The sequence below is a fragment of the Nomia melanderi genome, chromosome 1, assembly GCF_051020985.1.
Source record: "Nomia melanderi isolate GNS246 chromosome 1, iyNomMela1, whole genome shotgun sequence".
Classification (NCBI taxonomy): domain Eukaryota; kingdom Metazoa; phylum Arthropoda; class Insecta; order Hymenoptera; family Halictidae; genus Nomia; species Nomia melanderi.
In genome coordinates this window covers 35,855,358-35,875,346 of record NC_134999.1, presented here as the reverse complement: position 1 = coordinate 35,875,346, position 19,989 = coordinate 35,855,358, and the positions used below count along the sequence as shown (strand labels likewise).

Sequence of the window (19,989 nt, the reverse complement as noted above, 5' to 3'; positions counted from 1 at the left end):
TCGAGCGATCGTCGGCCGCTCTCGTACATTGTCCACGCCGCTGTCGCTTATCTGCCTATGATGTAATTTGACAGGTCAAGACGTTAATGATCTGCCATTCCACAGCAGAGCTTAATGACGGCGGAGTGCACGCGCGTCCCCGGCTTAAATGCCATCAGGGAAATAGAAGAAACGAGCGTGGACTTTGCTCCGCCGGCAGGCCAAGGAACAACGCTGACGGTTCGATCCGTCGCGAGATAATAATCAGAGCAAATATCGTTTCAACAGTCGCATAATTCTGGCGAAATAGACAAAGCAGCGATCTCCACAGATCGCTGTAAACAATCGTCATCTGTTTGCGACGTTTTCAGAGGCGGCGCGCTCGTTTTCCACGCAGCGCACATCGGTTTTCCATGACGTTCGCTGTTTGGGGAAAAAATCGCAATGCCAACAACGAGTATCCTTCCACGTGCTTTATGTGATTCTTTCATTGAATCCATCGTTGGGCAACATCTCTTCGGTCTCTTTAGCTGAAAATACGAACGTTTCTCTAAGAAATCAGTAAAGAAAGTAATTCAATAGTACCTAAACTGATCGATGTTACTCGCAATCTCAATAGTCTTATACTTTCCACGCGAAAATACAAAAGCTTCACTACTCTATAGTTCTATCAGCGTTATCATCGCCATTCTGTTGTACCACCGTGTATAACCCACGGGTCGCTCCATCGCAGTAACAAAGAAAGGGACATTGTAGAGCCCGCGCGGGGTCAATTAGGGTCTCACCAGTGGATGTCCCTGGCCAATCAAGGAATCAATACCCCGCGTCCCGAGTCGGACGCGAATTTCGGTGAACGCGACGCGGCCAGGGTTATTTCGACAGAACGATGGAAATAAACGCGTTTATAGCGGCGTTTCAAATTTAGCGGGAACGCTGGTCTATTTCGATGCGGCCAAATGGCCCCGCGGACCCGCGGATCACCTGGGACCATCCCGGCGTTTTGAGAGCGCGTTTCGCCGATCGGCCGAAACTGAAAAAAGAAAAAACGCGAGAGCAGTGCCGTGAACGCGGAGCGGCCCCGTTGGCCCGTTGAATATCAACATTTTGTCGGCAAACGTGAGATCCGTTCGACGTGTTTTCAACGTGATTGCCGGGACGTCGGTGGAGGGGCCGTCGGGCCGTTCATTGGCTGGCCCCGACAGAGGGCGCACGCCAGGTCCGGGTCGATGTTGCTAAAAGCTGCCGCGGTTGAAGGAACACCAGTCGCTGGAACCTCCTCGAGGCACAAACGAGGACGAGCAGCTTTCACGTTTGCGCACGAGTTTACTCCGTTTCCGCAACGAGCCACGCAGTTTTCCCTTTCACGAAGCAAACACCGTGTGTTCGCCAGCTTGTGCGCGATACGTGCAGGTCGATCGGCACCGTTCCACAGGGAACATTTGAAAATCAAAACAGAAACGATAAACAAAGGACGACAACCGAGTCCGCTCTCGAGGCAGAACACCGATCCCCGAAGGGTCTGGAGGCTGGACGTAGGCGTCGATCCTTGAAACCGGTTCGCCGGCGAGAACTGACCTACAGATATTCGGGAGGATCAAGAGACCGAGAAGGTGCGAGCTGTTTACCAGGCCAGGTGAGCTCGGTAGGAGCGAGACACGCGTACAAAGATCGCTTGGCAAGGTGGCAGAGGGGAGGAAAAGGGAGCGCCGGCTCGTCGCGAGACGTCGGTGGAGTAGGACCGTGACTATGTAAACTACCAGCAGCCAGCAGGCGGTGGGCAGCGCGTGCGCAGGTCCGAAGCGACCCGTAATCAAGTGAACGCTCACAGTAGTATAGGATCGACACGATTAGACGTCGTTCGTGAACGAGCGATCGAGAAAGTCAGGTGCGCGTCAAGGTACCGACGAGCAACTCGGGAAAAAGGCAAGAGAAGAGAAGAAAGCGGGGAGGCAGAGAGGGAAGGGGAGGAACAGAACTGAGAACAGAAGACAAAGAAGCCCGCAAACTGGCTCCGGAAGTGAGGATCAAGCAAATTGGAATGAGGGAGGATCTGCTGTCTATAATACGGCACACGAGCAGCGATCATTTTTCGGAAGAACTTTAATAAGAGCTAAGAGGGGAAAAAAACAAACACCGCTGCGCCGTGTGTTGTTGCTTATCGAATAGAGGGCTCCAGCTCGCCAGGATATCTTGTACTCGAGCGAGCGGGAAACGTTTTTCGCTTCCATTCATCCTTCCCCGTCATTGATTACGCTCTTCGTCGTCGTCTGCCTACCGGCGACTTTCACTTTTCCCCCTTGGGAGGAGAGGCAACCGGCGCGCACCGCGAGCAGGGATCCTCCTTCCGCCGAGAAAAGCCGCGTGCTCGGTTATGCCCTGGGTGGCCGCCTGTTTTGACCTGCTGGCGGCTCCAATCCTCGGCTATTGTCTTGCCGTTAGGAAACTGGCCCTTCAGGCGGGCATCCTGCAAGAGGGGGACAACGAGACGATCGCGCTCGCCGAGAAGAACGCGTCCACCAAGGTGAACCCGAACGCCGACGCCATGGCACCCAGCGCAGAGGAGAAGCGCGCAGGTAATATGCTCTTTTAGGGGTTGATCGGTGGTAGTCTCTAGCTTAGCTAACGGACCGACGGTCCTGCGCGTTTGTTTTGCCGGTCGGCGATAAGCCCGGCAAGACGCCGCGAGGGGAGAGCTGTTTGCCGATTAATCGCCGATTGCGACATTTATCGGCACCCGTCGTTTTATCGGTCGATGATGCCCGATACCGGCGTTATGCAACGCAGCTGGCGTCACGACACACGCGTCGCGATGCGGCGAGCATACCTCCGCCTTAAATAAACATGAATTTCGATGGATACATGCTCGCCCGAATTGTTCTCCACGAGCGACACGAGGCTATTGTTCGTCAGCCCCTGCACGCACTGAAACGTGTCGCGGTATATGCATCGACTCCTAGGTTTCATTAAACCATCGGTCTGCTTATATCAACGATTCCCCTCGGTCCTCCGTGTAATAAAGTTTCAATGTTGATTCGCCGATAGAAACATCGCAACATCTATCGTGAATACTTCAAGTCGCATCGCAACATTTCAGCATAGGATAGTTGTTCTTTAAGAGATCACCTCTCAGACCGCGATAGCATAAAATACATCGTGCTCGAACGGGCGTAGGAATCTTTAGAACCGCGTATTGCTCGAGTGGCAAGAGAGACCTGGGTAAATACGAGGAACAACGGTTGCAAGGAACGGTTTCTCGAGCAGCGAGCACTCTTCGGGGTATTCGGAGAGCTGCTATAAATACGCCGGGTGGTAAATAGACTCGTGTGTCGCGAGTATCCGCCGCCGCCGTGGAGAGAACCTGTCGAAAAGCTCTCGAGCGCTCGCCTCTGAACTGGGACACTCGAGCCGGGTGAAATTTTCGGCGGATAACGACGCCGGGTTGAGGGAATTAGGAATACGGGCTGTCCTACACTTGCCAGACGTGTATCTGGAGCAGATAAGTGCATCCGCGGAGGGCGCGGGAGAGGCTTAACGGGCTCGAGTAATCGGGGCCTCGTCAAATATTTAACATGCGCTGATAAATAATATCGTGTACTCGTTATTTATCGTCAGACGACGTAGCGCCAATCGGCTCTCCGGTTTACGAGGGGCGTTTCTCTGTTGCCGTTCCTTTGGCCCCCTTGTTTAACCACCGATAGTTGCAATATCGAAGAAAAACGCAGCGGTCTCGAGACGCTTAACGAGACACGCGATTGCCGGTGACGCACGAAGACAGCGAACGGAGAACCGTGCGATAAAGTCTTCCGGTCGAATGACGGTTCCTCGTTGACACTGCAAACAACGCGACGAAATTCCTCGGCGTTCCACCAGGGAACTGTTTGCTCGTGGATGGCCGAGAATTCATCCAGGATGGTGAACAATGTTCGGTAGATTAGCGCCGAGATGCGAACCCGGTTGAGTGCGCTCTCGGTTTCGGAGTATTTGCACATCTGGCGTGGCTGCGGGAAAAGTAATACTTTATTATCCAGCCTCAGCGCGGAGGTTGTTTGTGCAGGTTTAATAGTTTCTAAACAGTATTTATTCAAGGCCCCCGGCGAGGTGGAAATTCCTCGCGAGACTGTTTTGCATTTGATAAGCCTACCACCGCTGCGGAATAATATTTGTCGAGTAGCATTGACATCACCTTTCACCGTGCTTTGTCTTCTATCCGTTATGTCGTTCGATTGTGTTATCGCCGGCCTCGTTTTGAATATTAGACCGCCGCGAAACACTCGAAGCTGCCGTTCCTTAGAAGAATTACATAATTTTTGGAAGACCGTACTCTTACATCATTATTCCGAAACGATACGTGTCCGAGTCATACGGGGATAATTCGGAGTAAACATAAATATTTACGAGATACCACGCGCGATCGAGGTTTAGTAATTAAACGTTAGTACATCGGAGCCAGCGTTGTACTCGCGCCAATGTCGCACGCTCGCTATGCAAGCAACATAAACAATAACACTTATCAGTGGAAATTTACGAACTCGAGTGCCCACTTCAAGATCGAGACGATCAACTTTCCCTCGTGAAGAGGCGCCTCGTAGCGAACGATCGAAAACTACCCGGGAACGCGAAACGAAGGCCGCTGGAAACTCGATATCCACTGAAAAACGTATCCAAACGAACCATAGAATCCGCGGCAACGAACTATTATCTACCGGGCAGTCGTTCGAGGCGAGAAATTCTCGGGTTTTCGAGCGACAACACGTGCGCTCGATATTCAGAAGCAATTAAAGGTTCCGTCAGGCGCGTCTCGTAGCTGTTTGTGTATCATAAATCGCGTGATTACGGTCGTAATCTAATCGTTCGGTCGGTCGACGGGAAATTATTCAAGATACACGCCGGCCCGAGCAGCCGTTGCTCGACTCGCGCGACACTCGCGGTGTTTACCTCGCGGTAAAATGTGAAAGGAACGGGTCCGCCGGCGCGGGCACGGTAAACGAAACAGTTCCTTCAAGGATATCCCATGGGATGTATAATTAGAATGGCAAAACGACGAACGCGCGAAACGGACGCCGTGCGACGCATATGTTGGCGAGCCTGGAAACCGACGAATGGACACCAGCCGCGCGCGATCAGGGGGTTGCCGCGCCGCGTCTCGCCGCCGTAAAAATCGCCTGTAGTCGTTGCACGTGCGTCGCTTTCAGCGACACACGCCAATTATTTATACTGTCCTTGCTGGCGAGCATATAAATACCACGACGATATAACACGGCCCGACAACTGTAACGCCGTCTCGTAACCTGTACTCGATTCGATACTCTTTATCGCGGCCGCTTATTACGGGCACGTTCTAATTCTTTATCGGAGCTGTTTATCTGCCGGGGCTTCTCTGTACAGGGTCCCCGGGATATCTTTATCCCGCGATGTTGTCAAAGTTCAAGATATTTTGAAAGAGACGCCTGAACCGTGTCGATCCGTCGTAATATTATTCCATGAGTCCCGTTGGACGCGATGCTCGTTATCGGGGGATCTTTCTGTTTCCTTATCAGCGATTCACGCTTCGAGGATTCGTTCTTAGAAGCGTGCTGTTATCGGGGCTTGATCTTTTTTTAACACCTAGCCTACAAAAGTCTAACTCAAACAAGATTGTGGAAGAAACTCCGACGGAACGGATGCACCGCGATTAAGTCTTCAGCAAATAACAATGCACAAATAAAATTGTGCATGACGCGGTACCGAGAGTTGATAAACATCGTGATTTACGGCTTCCTTTTATTATTCGATACTCGTCGATGATTGTTTTTTAATCTTTTTAATATCGGCAATTGACTGCTGAGGGCCTCTTAATGAGTCAGTTAGAGATCACGTGGCAATAGTCGTTTCAGGTGCGATTCTAGATTCTCCTCGATCGTTCGAAAGAAACGAGAACGCTGGTGAACGCAAAAACTGAACAATCGTAGCAATATTAGAAAAACTGGCAAGGCCGTTAACATGAATAGTTCTCGAAAAAAGTGGCGGTAGATATTAAAAATAGTTTTGTAGATATCAAACTAGTGTCGGAAAAACAAAGATCGCTCCGGTTCACCGTGGAACGATAACAAACGCGAACGAAATTCTTTTTATCTGTTTCAGCCAGGGAATTCCTAGTAAAGTTATCTTTATCTGTCGATCGAGCCCCGGTCACACCATATTGCCAAAGTTCAATTCATTTCACTGGATCCAGCTACACGCGTATTCACGTGCCGTTACGCTCGTAAATAGAAGCGACCGCGCGACCGTTTCGAAATTTTTGCTGATACGATTCCATTTCAGGAATCCTGTTATCTGCGCCAATTAAATTTATCATGGTCCAACGATCCGGTCCGTGTGCCTCTTGACACTCGAATTTGTATCGTGGCTCGTGGCCGCTTTCGTCCGGTGAAATTTAATCATCGGACGAACGGAGGACGGCGCGAGGTTCCAACTGATGCAACCGGGCAGAATTTTCCCGACGGAGTTATCGATTTTCCCAGGCTGACCTTGTTTTCATCCTTCGCGTGGCAGGGTGTGAGGAATACGTCATCGCCAGTCGAAACACAATTCCGGCAACTGCAGCCGTTTTCCGCTAAACATCGTGCAACGTGATTCATTATCAACAACCGACGAGTATATCCGTCATCTGTATTTCTTCTTATCACCGACTAGCTTTATTCTAGCTTTCTTATTTATTTATCTACCTGTTCTGTCAAGTTCACCGGAAATGATATCTAATTTTATAGTTTATTTATCCACGAGTCCTCGAGGGTTGAATCGTATCGTAATATACTTAAAGATATAAATAAAACTATAATTGCGGTCTTTATGAAACAAACACCTCGAGTCGTTGTTATTCCTTATTATCTATATTTGTTTGGACATCGAAGTCGAGAATAGAATCGACAGTCAGGATTGATTAATCCTGCATTAATGTCGTACGTTCGTATTTTTCGTTCAACGAAATACTCGATCATCGCCGATGTACGTATTTCGGCATTTTAACTGCCAAAACATCGCAATCATTTTCGCCAGCAATATTCCACGTGGACTCTGAACCCGCGCCACGCGTTCGCGTGCTTAATGAGTTGCAATCCGATTATCGGCACCGTTTCGTTTTTATTACGTTTCTTCTCCAAACACACGGCCAGATAATTAGTTCAACAATGTCATTCCCAGCGAGAAATTCGCGATGGTCGCGGTCTCGCCACACTGACACGACTATTCCGCTCGGGCAGATGGCAGCCGGCCGGCCGGCCGACGCGATTCCATGGCTGAATAATGAATCGAGTGACGACACGTCCCGGGGTCAACGCCACCGACCATTAAAACGACGATTTAACCTGCGGGCTGTACGATATTTTGATCGCGAGCACCTGCGTGGGCACAGGTGATCGATGAATAGTAAAGAGACTAGTCGCAATTTATAGCTCGATGCAAGTTACCGCTGGATAAAGTCCAGAAAAATAACAACTTCAACGGGGTTACGATTAACCCCTTGGCCTATGATTTCTTTCTCAACTCCGATCGGTACGGCTACTTTATCGTTAATAATTTATTCGAAAAAGAGAGAAATTCTGAGCATATGTTGTGCCTGTATTTTCTTTTAAGTATAATGGTTGATTACAGAGAAATAATATTTACTTTGAATTTGACTGAACTGAGTAATATACGTATTTGTTGACTCATGTCGAAAATCTTCGCTACGAGTCTCACTCGTTGTAGGACAAGGGGTTAATGTTAACCCTCTATAGGCTCGTGTAACTTCGAAGTCACGTGTCAGTATAGCATCTTGTTGATTTATTTCATTTCGCACTCAAAGTGGTGAATAAAATTAAGAACCAGTTAACTTAAACTTTCATATGCTCAGGCGTGAAAGTTTAACGTCATTGTAACTTGAAAGTTACGAAATATATTCGTTTGATGGAATTATTGAAACTATTGAATCTATTGTTAATTCGTATTCATATGTGGATATTTATTAATTTTGTACTACATAGATTTTGTTATAATCGTGAAGAAAAATTCGGCTCATAGAGGGTTAGCACATCATTATGGAAAAAAGACTTGCAAAGCGGTAAATATCCATTCCGATGTTATTATTATCTCCAGATGAAATGTTAACGCATTGCCATGCAAAAAGGCTCCTATCGACGCGATAAACATCCGTCTCGATATTATTTTTAACCGTCACTCACGTAATTTCGCATAAAAAGCCGCGGTCTAATAACAATGTGACACGATCTGTCCCACATTCCGATAACGTAATGTCGTCAACAGTGTCCTCTGTTCGAGATATTCCGACGAAAACATTATTAGCCTGCATCGTCGAACAAACACTTAGAATTTACGAATGTCATAAAAACGATTCCCTTAATTAACCATTATTACACGCAATTGTTCAAACTCTTGCCTCTTATCTGGCAAATTACAAACGAACTTATCCTCACCCGTCTCGTTCCCTCGGCATAACAATACCGTTCGATTGATAATGAGATCATTCGGTGGACGAAATGCATCACACGTGACGGGAAACGGAAACTTTACCGCCATACTGGTTAACGCGTTCCGTGCCGCGTGGGGCGTATACGATCCACGCTGAATTTTCCGCTCAGACCGAAAATGAATTCTCATTGAAAAACGAAGAACTTTTTAAAAATTTATCGTACAGTCAAAGATAGGTATTTCAATATCATGCATACTGCGGTTATTTAATTTTAATACGGCCTGAAGGGAAAGTCTTGAAAAAATGATCCGGCACGGAACGTATTAAACATTCGTTTCCGGTAAACGTTTCACGGACGGTGTTTTGCGCGCGAAGACCCACGTCAGACGTCGCGGACTCGACCATGGCTCTTTGGTCCCCGAGATCAAGGGGTCCGATTCGTAATTAATTCTGTTGACAATATGACCGCGGTATGCAACAACGATACGGTGAACGGGGGACGGAAAAAACGGCGGAAAAGAGAGCGGGGTAAGAGATTAACAATTGTGAAAAACAGCGAAAAAATTCTACGTCGGAATTCGTGCAAGTGTAGTGACCTTTTATCGTTTTTCCACGAATGTTGTGTCTAAGACCGGTCCCGAGGAAGATACAACGCGATAACGTCCCGTGGACTATGGCTGCCCGGTGATTTTTCTGGGAGCAACGCCGGTTTTTATTTCGCTCGCCGCGTTCCCGCTTTATCTTGTAAACACTGAGGCCTGACTCGAAATAATTATAACGAGCCGACGCCGTCCGCTCGGCTTCTCCTTCGTCTCTTTCGGGATAACCCCGCGAAAGTTTCGGACGATACGCATCGGGACGCCGATACGAACGCGACTCCGGGCATTAAGTTTAATTAGCATTCGTATCTACTTGGAATCCGCTTGACCCTCATTCATATTCGCGCTGGCAACTTATGCCTTTTAATTACTATTCAGAGTCTTTACATTGTCATATCTTAATGGCTCAGTCCCAGATTAGGAATTCAAGAACGAGTTCTTTAAAGTTTTCAAGGGCGAGCTGGTATAAGCGGCGGATCGATGGAGAGTATAAAACGCCTCGTCGATTATAACTTCGAAAATGCGGGATACGGAATTAATTATCGAACGCTGACGATCGTTAGCGTCGGTGAAACTGTGAAAGTCGAATTAATCCGCGATCTTCATTATAATATATTTGCATCGGTGATTCATTTACGCGATATTTCCGAAGAATCGTCAAACATTTCCACGAGACCCACGAGCACATTGTATTCAAAACTTCGAATCCTTCATTGCGATTCAACTTTCGCGTGATCAGGCTTTATTAAAATTTCGACGCAATATCGGACATTCGCGGAGACCTCCCCGCTAGACGTTCCAAATGTGGTTCACGAAAAGTTCCCACAGTATATCACTCGCATATTTTAAGGTGATCCGACGCGCGCGCGAAAGTGACTCAATGAAACTCGATATCAGGAAGTCTTCTTCATTCATCGGAACGGCCGCTCGGGTGGCCCGAAACATTGTGCCAACATTTCATCGACAATGGACGTCACGAGTCGGAGGGAAGTGGCGCGAAACGGAGAAAGATCGCGCCGTTTCCGCGTCGAGTACCGCGAAAGGGGGCGGACGGCGTGAAAGCGCAGCCAAAAAGTGGCTCGCGGATCGCCGAGAACGCTAAATATAACGTCCGCGGACGGTGTAGCTGATTGGTACCCGACACGGCGGTCTCAGTGTTAGAGATTCGCGCGAGCAATTAGCACGGCCAGAGCCACAGAGAAAGAGAGCAGCCTTTTTCACTGGGTGGCAGCATTGAAACGCGTACAGCATTATCGATCCCGAACCGTTCGCTTGAGGGTCGCGGCACATTGTCGGAAACATGTGTGTGATCGGTAAGGAGAATTCCACCTTCGATCGAACGATGCCGGCATGATTTTCATTGTCCCGTTGTTGCAATTCGAGCTGCCCGTTTCCTACGGCTCGGTCATTTAAACGAGGAGAGATCTAATTAATATTCTTTGGAACTACTCGCGGCGTTAGAGGGAACGTGTTGCGTTCGTTGTTCGAGTCGCTTAGACGCCAATGTGGTTACCAGAAAATTAAAATTGAGGATATTAATGTTTTGGTTAGGTTAATATTAGCTAACACTCTCGTCGGTGTTCGGGAAATCGTTGCATTATTATTTTACGAATCGAACTGCATCGTAGTCGGGTCTAATTAAGGAAAGAAACCTTAATAATAATAATCTGAAATGATTATAGAACATATTCAGAAGCTATAAGGGACGAGTAAATCCTGTAATAACTGTAGAGATTATTTATTGCGTTGAAAGTGAGAGAAATCAGAAAATATCAAGAAACCGTCTTAACTTCATTGGCTCCTGAGCGGCTCATTTATTAGATACAGTTATCTGTAGTTTGATATTTTATTTTAACGATACAGCTGTATAGTTCAGTTTTCAAAATATCTCTTTGACGTTTCGTTGGTTAACGACGGTGAGATGCGCTAATAATATGTATCGCTTAAATGCCATTGTGTTTCGAATTTCTTGTTGATAACTGAGTGCTCTAGAATTTTCAATAGCGACGAATTATTTAAAGATGTTGTTGAAATGAATATGACCGACGATAAGTTGTATTTCGTTTGCACCGTCGTTGGACTGTTTAAAAATGCACAAAGTTCGCAGGCCAGTAATTACCTGTCGCGATAATATACAGTTAGAAGCTGGCCGCGGCGCATAACGAAAGGCGGAAAAGAAGAAGCTAGAACCTAAATGTCACGTTCAGTCGAGGCGATCCATGATTCGACAATATTTCCCTCGGACATTTCGTGCAACGTGATCGGGTTGCTTGTTTCCACCGTGGAAACGCGTATCTGTGTCGCTTAATGATCGTACGTGTATAAGCTGACTCGGCACGTTGCCAGAAGTATCGACGTCGCTTCGCCCCGCCAATTAAAAAGGCAAACAGGACCGTACCGAGCAACGAACTTCACCTGATCCCGAGGAAAACATTTCCCGGAACGCTTCTTTGTCCATCGATGAATATTGCATTTGTTCCCGCGTTTCTATTCGCGCCTATTGTTTGCGCGAGGAACGTTTGTTCGCGACCCGATAATGGCGACCGGTGCTCGAGGGTGACTCACCCGGCCGGCTGCGTACTTCACGGCGTCCGCATTCTGATCGATCTGTTTGCTTCCCATTACAGAACCCGGAAAGGAGAAATTAGCAATGAGGACACCGGGATTAACGAAGTCACCGCGAAAATTCGCGGGGGTCGTGGTAGCGATGTGCGGCCTACCGGGACGTGGAAAGAGCCAGGTCGCTCAATGCTTGGCGCGCAGGCTCAACTGGAACGGCTACTCCACCAAAGGTGAGGGAAACAGCTTCGGTCTTATTGCCACCTCGATCCTGCGACAGAAAAACCTGTCCTTCGGACTTTTTCTCGCTCGGAAACGGATACGATTCTACTCTCCGGGGTCCCATTAATGCTCCGATTTTTTTGCCCGCATCGCGATTGCGATTTAATAGGAAATTATTCGTAACGTTATCGTCTGGCCAACGTCCAACAACTTGAATTCTTTTCCTCTCCCGCCGCGAAGCAATGAAACACATTCATCGGACGAGTCCGCGTTACGTGCCCGTCGCTTTATGACTTACGATCTACCTTGGACGCATTCATTCCTTTTTTTTCCACCGTGTATCGCCGGGTAAACACTCGAGCCGAGCTTGCGAGCGGCGAACCTTACGAGAGAGTTGACGACGGTACGGTAAGGAAAAAGTGGATGATTGATAACCGTGTTTACCATTTGTTTGCTAGTATCGCCGGTTGCGACACCGAGCCGCGACTCGTTAACTCTCGTCCGGTGTTCGGGAAATTGTTGCATTATTATTTTATGAATCGAGCTGCATCGTAGCCGGGCCCAATTAAGGAGAGGAACGTTATCTGCGGAACGACCGTCCGCGGTTCGTAAACCGTTGGCATTGAGTTAATTTATGTATCACTGTAACGAGAGATACGGTTCAAAACAGAAGTTTGTTTATGGTTTTTGACCTGGTCGACGGTCTGCTCGGAGAAACCGGACGAGGAGGGCGGATACACGGGTTGATTTTTATCCGGTGAAACGTGATCCGAGTTATCTGGATTTTGTATCTGGCGACGGCGAAGCTGTAACACTTTCTTGGCGATAAAGTAGAAAGTGTATCAAGATCGGTAACGGTGTTTCTTTCGTTTCACAATGTTTCCTTCGCTCTAGGCGATGTCTCCGAGATGCCTCTGAATAAGGCGACCCTGATTCGTTAACCTCAACCCAGTTAACCCTCGCATTGCTGAGGAGGATACTTTGTAGATGTGATATTTCCTACATTCTCCTCGCTAATTCAAAATTAAATAAGAATTTCTTATTACTGTTCAATCCTTATTCTCTATAATCTTATATTCTCGTGAAAATCTCACAGAACTTACATTTTGGAGATGCAAAGATCACTCGAAAATATTATAATACAAAGTTTTAACAATCGAAAGGACTTTAGTAGCTCACATAATGATTGGTACAATGTTCTTCATAACACGCTTCATCCCATACCCTTCAAATCCATTGTTCCACAGCGGATCGTGTTCCAAAAATACCTTAACAGCGATAGATTTAAGATCGCCAATAAACCGAAACCCACACGAACCGACTAAATCGTCCTGAAATCTCTGAATTCCAGTAATGAGAGTCAGCCAGTACCGAAGAAGAAGACTCGAAGGCTACGGCGAGGCGGTGTCGCACGAGCTGTTCCGTCCCGATCACACGGCGAACGCAGCGTTGAGGGCCCTGGCCCAAGGAGACGCGATGCATGACTGCGCCGGGTGGCTCGCGGCCGGGAATTCCGTAGCTGTAAGCATCATCAGCGAACTAGAGCCGCGGCGAACGCACGATGAACGCGCGAGACCGCACCGGAAGTCGGTCTGGAGGTGAACGGAAGGAACCGAGACCGCCGCGTGTTAATTCCACCGAAAGAGTCCAGCTTTCCGATGATCACTGTCGTGCGGAAAACACGTAGAAGCCCGTGAATGATTTCTCGCCTCGAGTTCTCGCGAGTGCTAGCCGGGGTACCGACCAGGGAAACGAACGGAGGCGTAGACGCGAACGACAACCAAGGCTGGTCGAGCCGGTCTCGCAATCCGCCTTTCTCCGCGCGGTTCGAACCGTGTAATCCCGTCGCGCGAGTTTCGCCGGCCGATTATTTTCCATCGGTGAGCCCGATAGAAACCGTAAACGCCCTCGAACAGAACGACGGTTCCGTTAGATTCGAATCGCGCCGAACCGTTCGTTCGATCCTCTCCGATCGGTCGTTCCCGGACGCGTGCGTTGAATGTACACCTCCGCACACGTTGTCGGCCGGATCGGAAGAAGCAAATGTAACCGACGAGACAATGTACACAGAAAGGTCGAGATTCGACGAGAAATAAATCACGTTTCCATCTCCCCGCCCCCTGTACGCCTGACGCTCCGGGAAGAAAACAGAAGCACGAACGTCGCGCGTTAATGGAGAAGAGAAAAAAAAAAAAATAATAACGAGACCGCCGCGCGAACGCGATCACGCGCAGTTAGTCTTAAGAGTTTTCCTGTTTGAAGATCCTGGACGCCACGCTGGTGACACGAGCGCAGCGCGCCGAGGTCTTCGACTATTTTTCCGGGCAGCTCGGTTATCGCGTCCTTTTCATCGAGTGCGTCTGCGAAGACCCTGTCGTGCTCCAGCGGAATTACGAGGAGATACTGCGCTGGAGCACCGACTACGTCGGCATGGACCCGGCGCTGGCCGAGAAGGATTTACAGCTGAAGGTGGCGCACTACGTTCGCTCGTACGAGCCGATGAACGAGGAAGTGCCCAGGATACGCGTGGACACGGCCAACATGGATATCCAGACGTACAAAGTGTCCGGACACGTGGAGGCCAGCATTCTGGGCTATCTGGGGAGTGTGATGCTCACGCCTCACACTCTTTACTTCTCTCGGGTTGGTAATCTTTTAAACATCTGATCGATCGCGATATTCCCGGCCTGCCGATAACGGATTAGAATTCGAGTTTCGTTTTATTTCGAGAGACACTCGAGAGCTCTTGTATTTTATCCGATGATCGCTGGAATTTGCGCAGTAATTCGCTCGCGTCGCACGGCCAACCGCGTCACGAGCAGATAACGATGGTGGATGGAAAATTAAAGGTTCTCTTTTCTGTTGCGTTACAGCACGGTGAAAGCGAGTACAACGTCCTCGGAAAAGTCGGCGGGGACACGGCTCTTAGCGCTCGCGGCGAGAGATACGCGCAAGCGTTGGCTACCAAGTTCAACGCGATGCGCATCCCTGATCTCCGCGTGCTGACCAGTCGCCTTCGGAGGACCATCGCTACTGCCAGAGGCGTCGAAGCGCCCCAGGAACACGTTGACGCGCTTAATGAACTCCACGCTGGAGTCTGTGAAGGCCTCTCCTACGAGGAGATGCAGGAACATTATCCGCAGGTACTTGAAGATGCGATGATGAATGATTCTTAGCTACCGGGTTGTTGATCTTCTCTCCTGGGATTCTACGCTTATTAATGAACAGTCTCTAGAAACTTAAATCAAACTACTGTTCCAAAATTCTTTTATTTCTAACACAGTTTAGGTTTTAGAGATGAATATAATGACACTTCACTATAATGCTGATGGACTGTTCGATAAAACAATCTACAGAGAAAAGATTAATGAATGATTCTTAGCTACCGGAGGGGTTGTTAATCTTCTTTCCTGGGATTCTACGCTTATTAATGAACAGTCTCTAGGAAATTGAATCAAACTACTGTTCCAAAATTCTTTTGTTTCTAACACAGTTTAGGTTTTGGAGATGAATATAATGACACTACAATGCTGATAGACTGTTCGATAAAGCAATCCACAGAGAAAAGATTAATATTGTAGGATTAAGAAAACAAGAAAGCAAAATGGAACAATCACAGATTCCTTTAAGTACTTCAGCTTTCTTCCAAATACTGGCACTAAAATAAGCACAATGTTTCCAGGAGTTCGCATGGCGCGACCAAGACAAGCTCCGTTACCGCTACCCATGGGGCGAGAGTTACATCGACGCGATGCAGCGCGTGGACCCGGTGATCGCCGAGTTGCAGAGGTCCAACAACATCTTGGTCGTCTCGCACCAGGCGGTGTTGCGCTGCGTGATCGGCTTCTTCATGGACAAAAAGCCGGAAGAGCTTCCGTACATGGAGGTGCCGCTGCACACGATCATCCGCGCGACCAGCCAGGGCTTCAATTACAAGCTGGAGTTCTTCAAGCTTCCGATCGAGTGCGTGAACACGACCCGCGTGAAACCGAAGAACTGCAGCGCGGATCGGACCGCCGACGACGCATTGATCACGGTCCCGGCGCACTTCGACATACCGGACCCATGGAGGAACCCAGGCAGCGGGCCGACCCTCGTGCAGCAACACTGAGGAACGTCCGCTCGGCGATCCACGATCACGTCCAGAATTCGATCTCTGTTGGGCTTGAACTTTCCGGGACTTCGTTGAGCAAGGATCCGAGGATTGGGGACGTCAATGGCGTTAGCGACCGTGTCTCACGGCGAGGAGTTGACTATATTTCTTTTTCTTTCTGCTTAGCATGTAGACTTTTAAGTAACTTCTAAGAGCGCGGGCGTACGAATCGCGAGGGGAACGAGGAATGCTCGGAACAAGTTTGCAGATTAGACGGAGAACAGGTTTTCAGATGTATTCACGGGGACTGATGGTGTTCCGATTGATGTGTTAACGAGTTTCTCGCTCGCTCGCTCGTTCGTTCGGCTCGTGAAATGACTAGGCTCTTTTTATTCATCGATCATTGTGTTTCATTGGCAGCTATACTCTATCCTGCTGCTCGAGCCCTCTATATATATGTTATGTAAGCGTTTTAGTTTTAATATTTAGACGATAGACTGGTGAATCGATGTTTATTAGCCGTGTACCAGGTATCCGTAGGGACAGACGAGTATTGGATCCACTTTCGCCGGCTTTCAACTGTAACCTGAGTTACTGTTAGACTGCGGATTCATAGAGTATACACAGAAACCTTACGATGTAAGCGCGTTTAATTAAGGTATTAGTTACACTTCTGGCCCATTTTTGACACGAGGAGACCGCGCCGAGAGGGATCTTCTTCTTCCGATCAGCGTAGGCCATAGAATTCGCACAAAGATCCGTAGTCTCGATCGGTGAACATCGGAGCAACGAAGGACACGTGACCTCTGATCAGCCCCGTTGTAGGCCTAGTGACGAAATTTTAATCTAGCTCTTCGACTTTGTTCCTGAAGTTAACGACCTATATTCGAGGATACAGAAATCAGACGAGAAAAGTGATAATTAGGGTTTAGAATTCTCGACGGCGTCAAAATGGAGGAGTGTGGACAAGAACGAAGCAACGTAGGTTTCTAGCGTAGCGACGAAAGGACTGGCTGTTGAATCGAATCGACGGGATCGGCGTGAATATCGAATCAGAGTTAAACGATCGGACGATAAATTGTGTCGACTGTCGGAAACGGGAAGCTGCCCTTTCGTGGTAAATGTTTTTGTCTAGGGCAGAAAGTATTTTAATCCGGGATCAACGGAACCTTCGCGTTCCGCTGTCGATGTCCCGCCGCGTTTCGATTCGGTTAGCTCGTAGACCGCGCAAATCTGCATCGTACATTGTTAGCCGCGTCGTGCACGTCCTCGGGCAACTTAAATTACCCTAAATCTCTTTCATCGAGGACACGCGAGCGCAGTTTCGTGATCGAAGGAAGGAGAACAATGAAACGGAGAGAGAAGAAAGATGAAAACGAATCGAAAAAAAAATACTACACGCGAACAAGCGGAGTATAATTGTTGGGACGGTACAGAGGAGAAGTTTATTTTTTTATAAAGAAAGTCGCACGTGTGCCTCAGCTAGAGCGTATATATATATATACATACCTTGAACCCTGTTTTTTCGCGGAATCGTATGTTAATGGGAAATTTTCATCTAGTCGAGTGTCGAACCATTGGCGGATCTTCTGATAGTTTTTATACCACTCGAGAATCGAGACGGAGGTTTGCGGAGCGTTTTAGTCGTTTAAGCCGTATCGTAGACACTTTCAAACTGTCTTTGTTTTCTTTTTTAATTGTACATTATGAATAAACGTTTTTTACAAAAGCTCACCGGGCTCGTTGCACGATCGTCCAGTCCTCACGCAAGATGCGAGAAGCTAGTTCGAAAGGCGCACCACACAGGATCGAGAAAGACTGTCACACGATTTACCTCAGAATCAATTTAATTTCAATCCATCACTCTCTCATCGCAGTATCAGTTACAAAACTCCGTCAATGTAGAATAAATCCGCCGTACACAAACTATAAAACCGTTCAGTACAGAATAATTGAATTCGATTCGAGCCGGCCTCCAATAATCCACATACGTATATGTATACATATAAAATTTATAAATAGTAATTTATAGATATTTACCATAGGTCTGTCTTAATTATAGATCTTAGAAAAATAATTTATAGGCATCGTTTTCATTAATACCCAGTGACTCGTGTGCATGACTAGAGTAGCTATAAAACAGGTACAGCTCTCGTGTGATCTGACTAGAGTGGTACAATTAATTAGAAACCCTGTGAGTCTCTCTTAACGGGATTAACTCGGGCACCCTCCATTTATAAGACACCAGAGCTACAGCTCCGATCTCATCAGCCTCGTAGTGTAATCTCTTTGTTTCGTAGCTAAATGGAGGTCCAAGCTCTTCAGCATTCTGTCCCGGATCTCCCGGTCGTAGGAGGATCCTGCGTCCCTCCTGCGAGAGCTCCTCAGCAAACCGGTTCTGCATTGGGCGAGCCTCGGTTCGTTCCTCGAGTAAGTGGCTAAATGAAAGTCGGAATGATTCGGCTGGATCATCGCCGGGGACGCGTCCCTCCTCGTCTCGCGGACCGCGTTCTTCATGAATTCGACGGCGGCTCTGCGACAGGTATCGTAGCCCATCAGCTGGATCCTTTTACCGTGAATCGCGTCCAGCTGAGGATTCCTCGACGACCTGTTTATGATACGATCCACCGAGTTCGGAGTGCCCGGCAAATTCTGAAAGACCTTTCTTAGAACCTCCTTCGTTAGGTCTTCCTCGCTGCTCGATTCACCTAGGGAATTGAATTTTGTGGTACTAAACACGAGTGAAACCGTATAATAAAGCATAGTATAACAACAATGGTGCCTTTATTTCGTAGATTAGTCGCACTGTGACTTCCACTAGTACGATGACCAGAATGACTTTTGATGATTCACTGGAGAAAAATTCTGTGCTCGATCTATGTCGCACAATTTGACAATCTTTAGATAGTGATTCGTCTGAATTCAAAAGGTAAGACTTGAATCAATAAGAGATATGAAGGAAACGACGAGGAGAAGAATCTAGTGATAATTAATATTCAATGTTAATGGAAATGCTAATGATTCCACTGAAAAGTCCCTCGGACTGGGTCGAATCGCAATTAAGAGAATTCGATATCGAAGCGAACAATGTTCAAGAACGCGGAAGATTTTCTTGTGCTCCGGAAGCGCGTTTCAATAAAGTCAGCGAGTTTCGAAGCGGTTTTATCGGAAAGAGGTAGAGCGACCGCGGCAACGGGAACTTCCGATGGAACAAAAATCGTGCAACTTTCGTGCTGGAGTCGTTGTATGGTTATTGGCTCGCGTGGGAAGGCAGAGCGCGGTTGGGCAAGTTTACAATATAAATTCTGATTACCGAGGTCGCTGGTGTTGTCCGTCGTGTACGTTCCTTCTTTGATCTTCCGTTGCAGCTCGAGCACTCTGGCCAACGCCAATTGCAGATACTCCCTCGCGCTCGGCTCCTGTACAAACACCGGCGCGCGAGTGCACGCTGTTAAACGCGTAATCAAACGCCACCGCGCGTGCAACCGAAATCAGCGTTAGCGGAACCGCTGCGCGTACTAAAATTTTATTTACCTCGATCGTCTTCAACTTCTTCGTTTCGCTGTTTTCGTCTGCCAGACACGGCGCCTGTTCGGCAATCAGATGAAATTTAAAGAAAATGGAAGTACGATATGATAAACAATTAACCCCTCGACGTTTTTCTACGAAACTTGAAAACACATCTCAATCATTTGATTTATAAAGAAACAGGAACTTTCAATCATATATTCAACATCCATGAAAATCAAGCTTATAACTTCATCATGAATTATCGACGATACGTGCAATAAACTGATTCATTCATTATATTTGAACACAGTCTCCTCCGCGCTTGAATATTTTAAAACGTCAACACCGCTCTGTTTGCATTCCATCGGGCAGCAGAATTGCCTTCCGCTTCCGCGATCGCTAACGTCGAGGGGCTAAACAACTCCGGAGGAAGCCGACTCTTACCGAAGAGTATCTCTTCATCTCGCTTAAAAATTAATCGAAACTTCCACCTGCGAAGTGCAGTGCCGACCGCCGAAGAATCCACGGTATTTCACGAATAACTTTAATCACAGAGGTTCCCGTAGGTTGCCTGGAACACC

The 19,989-nt window shown here is 47.8% G+C and overlaps 2 protein-coding genes across 3 annotated transcripts; one reads left to right on the top strand and one right to left on the bottom strand.

Moving 5' to 3' along the window:
- Nucleotides 1-1,209: 1,209 nt before the first annotated feature.
- LOC116432724 (6-phosphofructo-2-kinase/fructose-2,6-bisphosphatase) lies at nucleotides 1,210-17,632 on the top strand. 2 transcript variants are annotated; one of them, XM_031989973.2, is made up of 6 exons: nucleotides 1,210-2,552; nucleotides 11,652-11,816; nucleotides 13,157-13,326; nucleotides 14,068-14,448; nucleotides 14,679-14,948; nucleotides 15,488-17,632. In XM_031989973.2, exons 1-6 carry the CDS (start codon nucleotides 2,351-2,353, stop codon nucleotides 15,914-15,916), a joined length of 1,617 nt encoding a protein of 538 aa, XP_031845833.1. In that variant the 5' UTR covers nucleotides 1,210-2,350; the 3' UTR covers nucleotides 15,917-17,632. The 2 variants fall into 2 exon arrangements, with proteins under 2 accessions (XP_031845833.1, XP_031845834.1); XM_031989974.2 differs by lacking the exon at nucleotides 1,210-2,552 and adding an exon at nucleotides 10,114-10,337.
- LOC116432722 (uncharacterized) lies at nucleotides 17,099-19,870 on the bottom strand. The gene is made up of 4 exons (XM_031989970.2): nucleotides 19,853-19,870; nucleotides 19,433-19,486; nucleotides 19,212-19,317; nucleotides 17,099-18,606 (listed from the first exon to the last, which is right to left on the bottom strand). Exons 1-4 carry the CDS (start codon nucleotides 19,868-19,870, stop codon nucleotides 18,149-18,151), a joined length of 636 nt encoding a protein of 211 aa, XP_031845830.1. The 3' UTR covers nucleotides 17,099-18,148.
- Between the last annotated feature and the right edge of the window lie 119 nt (nucleotides 19,871-19,989).

What these genes read in the sequence shown, in the direction of transcription:
- LOC116432724 (XM_031989973.2), top strand. Translation starts at nt 2,351, where the DNA reads ATGCCCTGGGTGGCCGCCTGTTTTGACCTGCTGGCGGCTCCAATCCTC. An exon ending in CGGCCGGGAATTCCGTAGCT is followed by an intron (nt 13,327 to 14,067) that starts GTAAGCATCATC and finishes TCCTGTTTGAAG; the next exon opens with ATCCTGGACGCCACGCTGGT. An exon ending in TGCAGGAACATTATCCGCAG is followed by an intron (nt 14,949 to 15,487) that starts GTACTTGAAGAT and finishes CAATGTTTCCAG; the next exon opens with GAGTTCGCATGGCGCGACCA.
- LOC116432722 (XM_031989970.2), bottom strand. An exon ending in AGAAGTTGAAGACGATCGAG is followed by an intron (nt 19,318 to 19,432) that starts GTAAATAAAATT and finishes GTGTTTGTACAG; the next exon opens with GAGCCGAGCGCGAGGGAGTA. An exon ending in GGACAACACCAGCGACCTCG is followed by an intron (nt 18,607 to 19,211) that starts GTAATCAGAATT and finishes TCAATTCCCTAG; the next exon opens with GTGAATCGAGCAGCGAGGAA.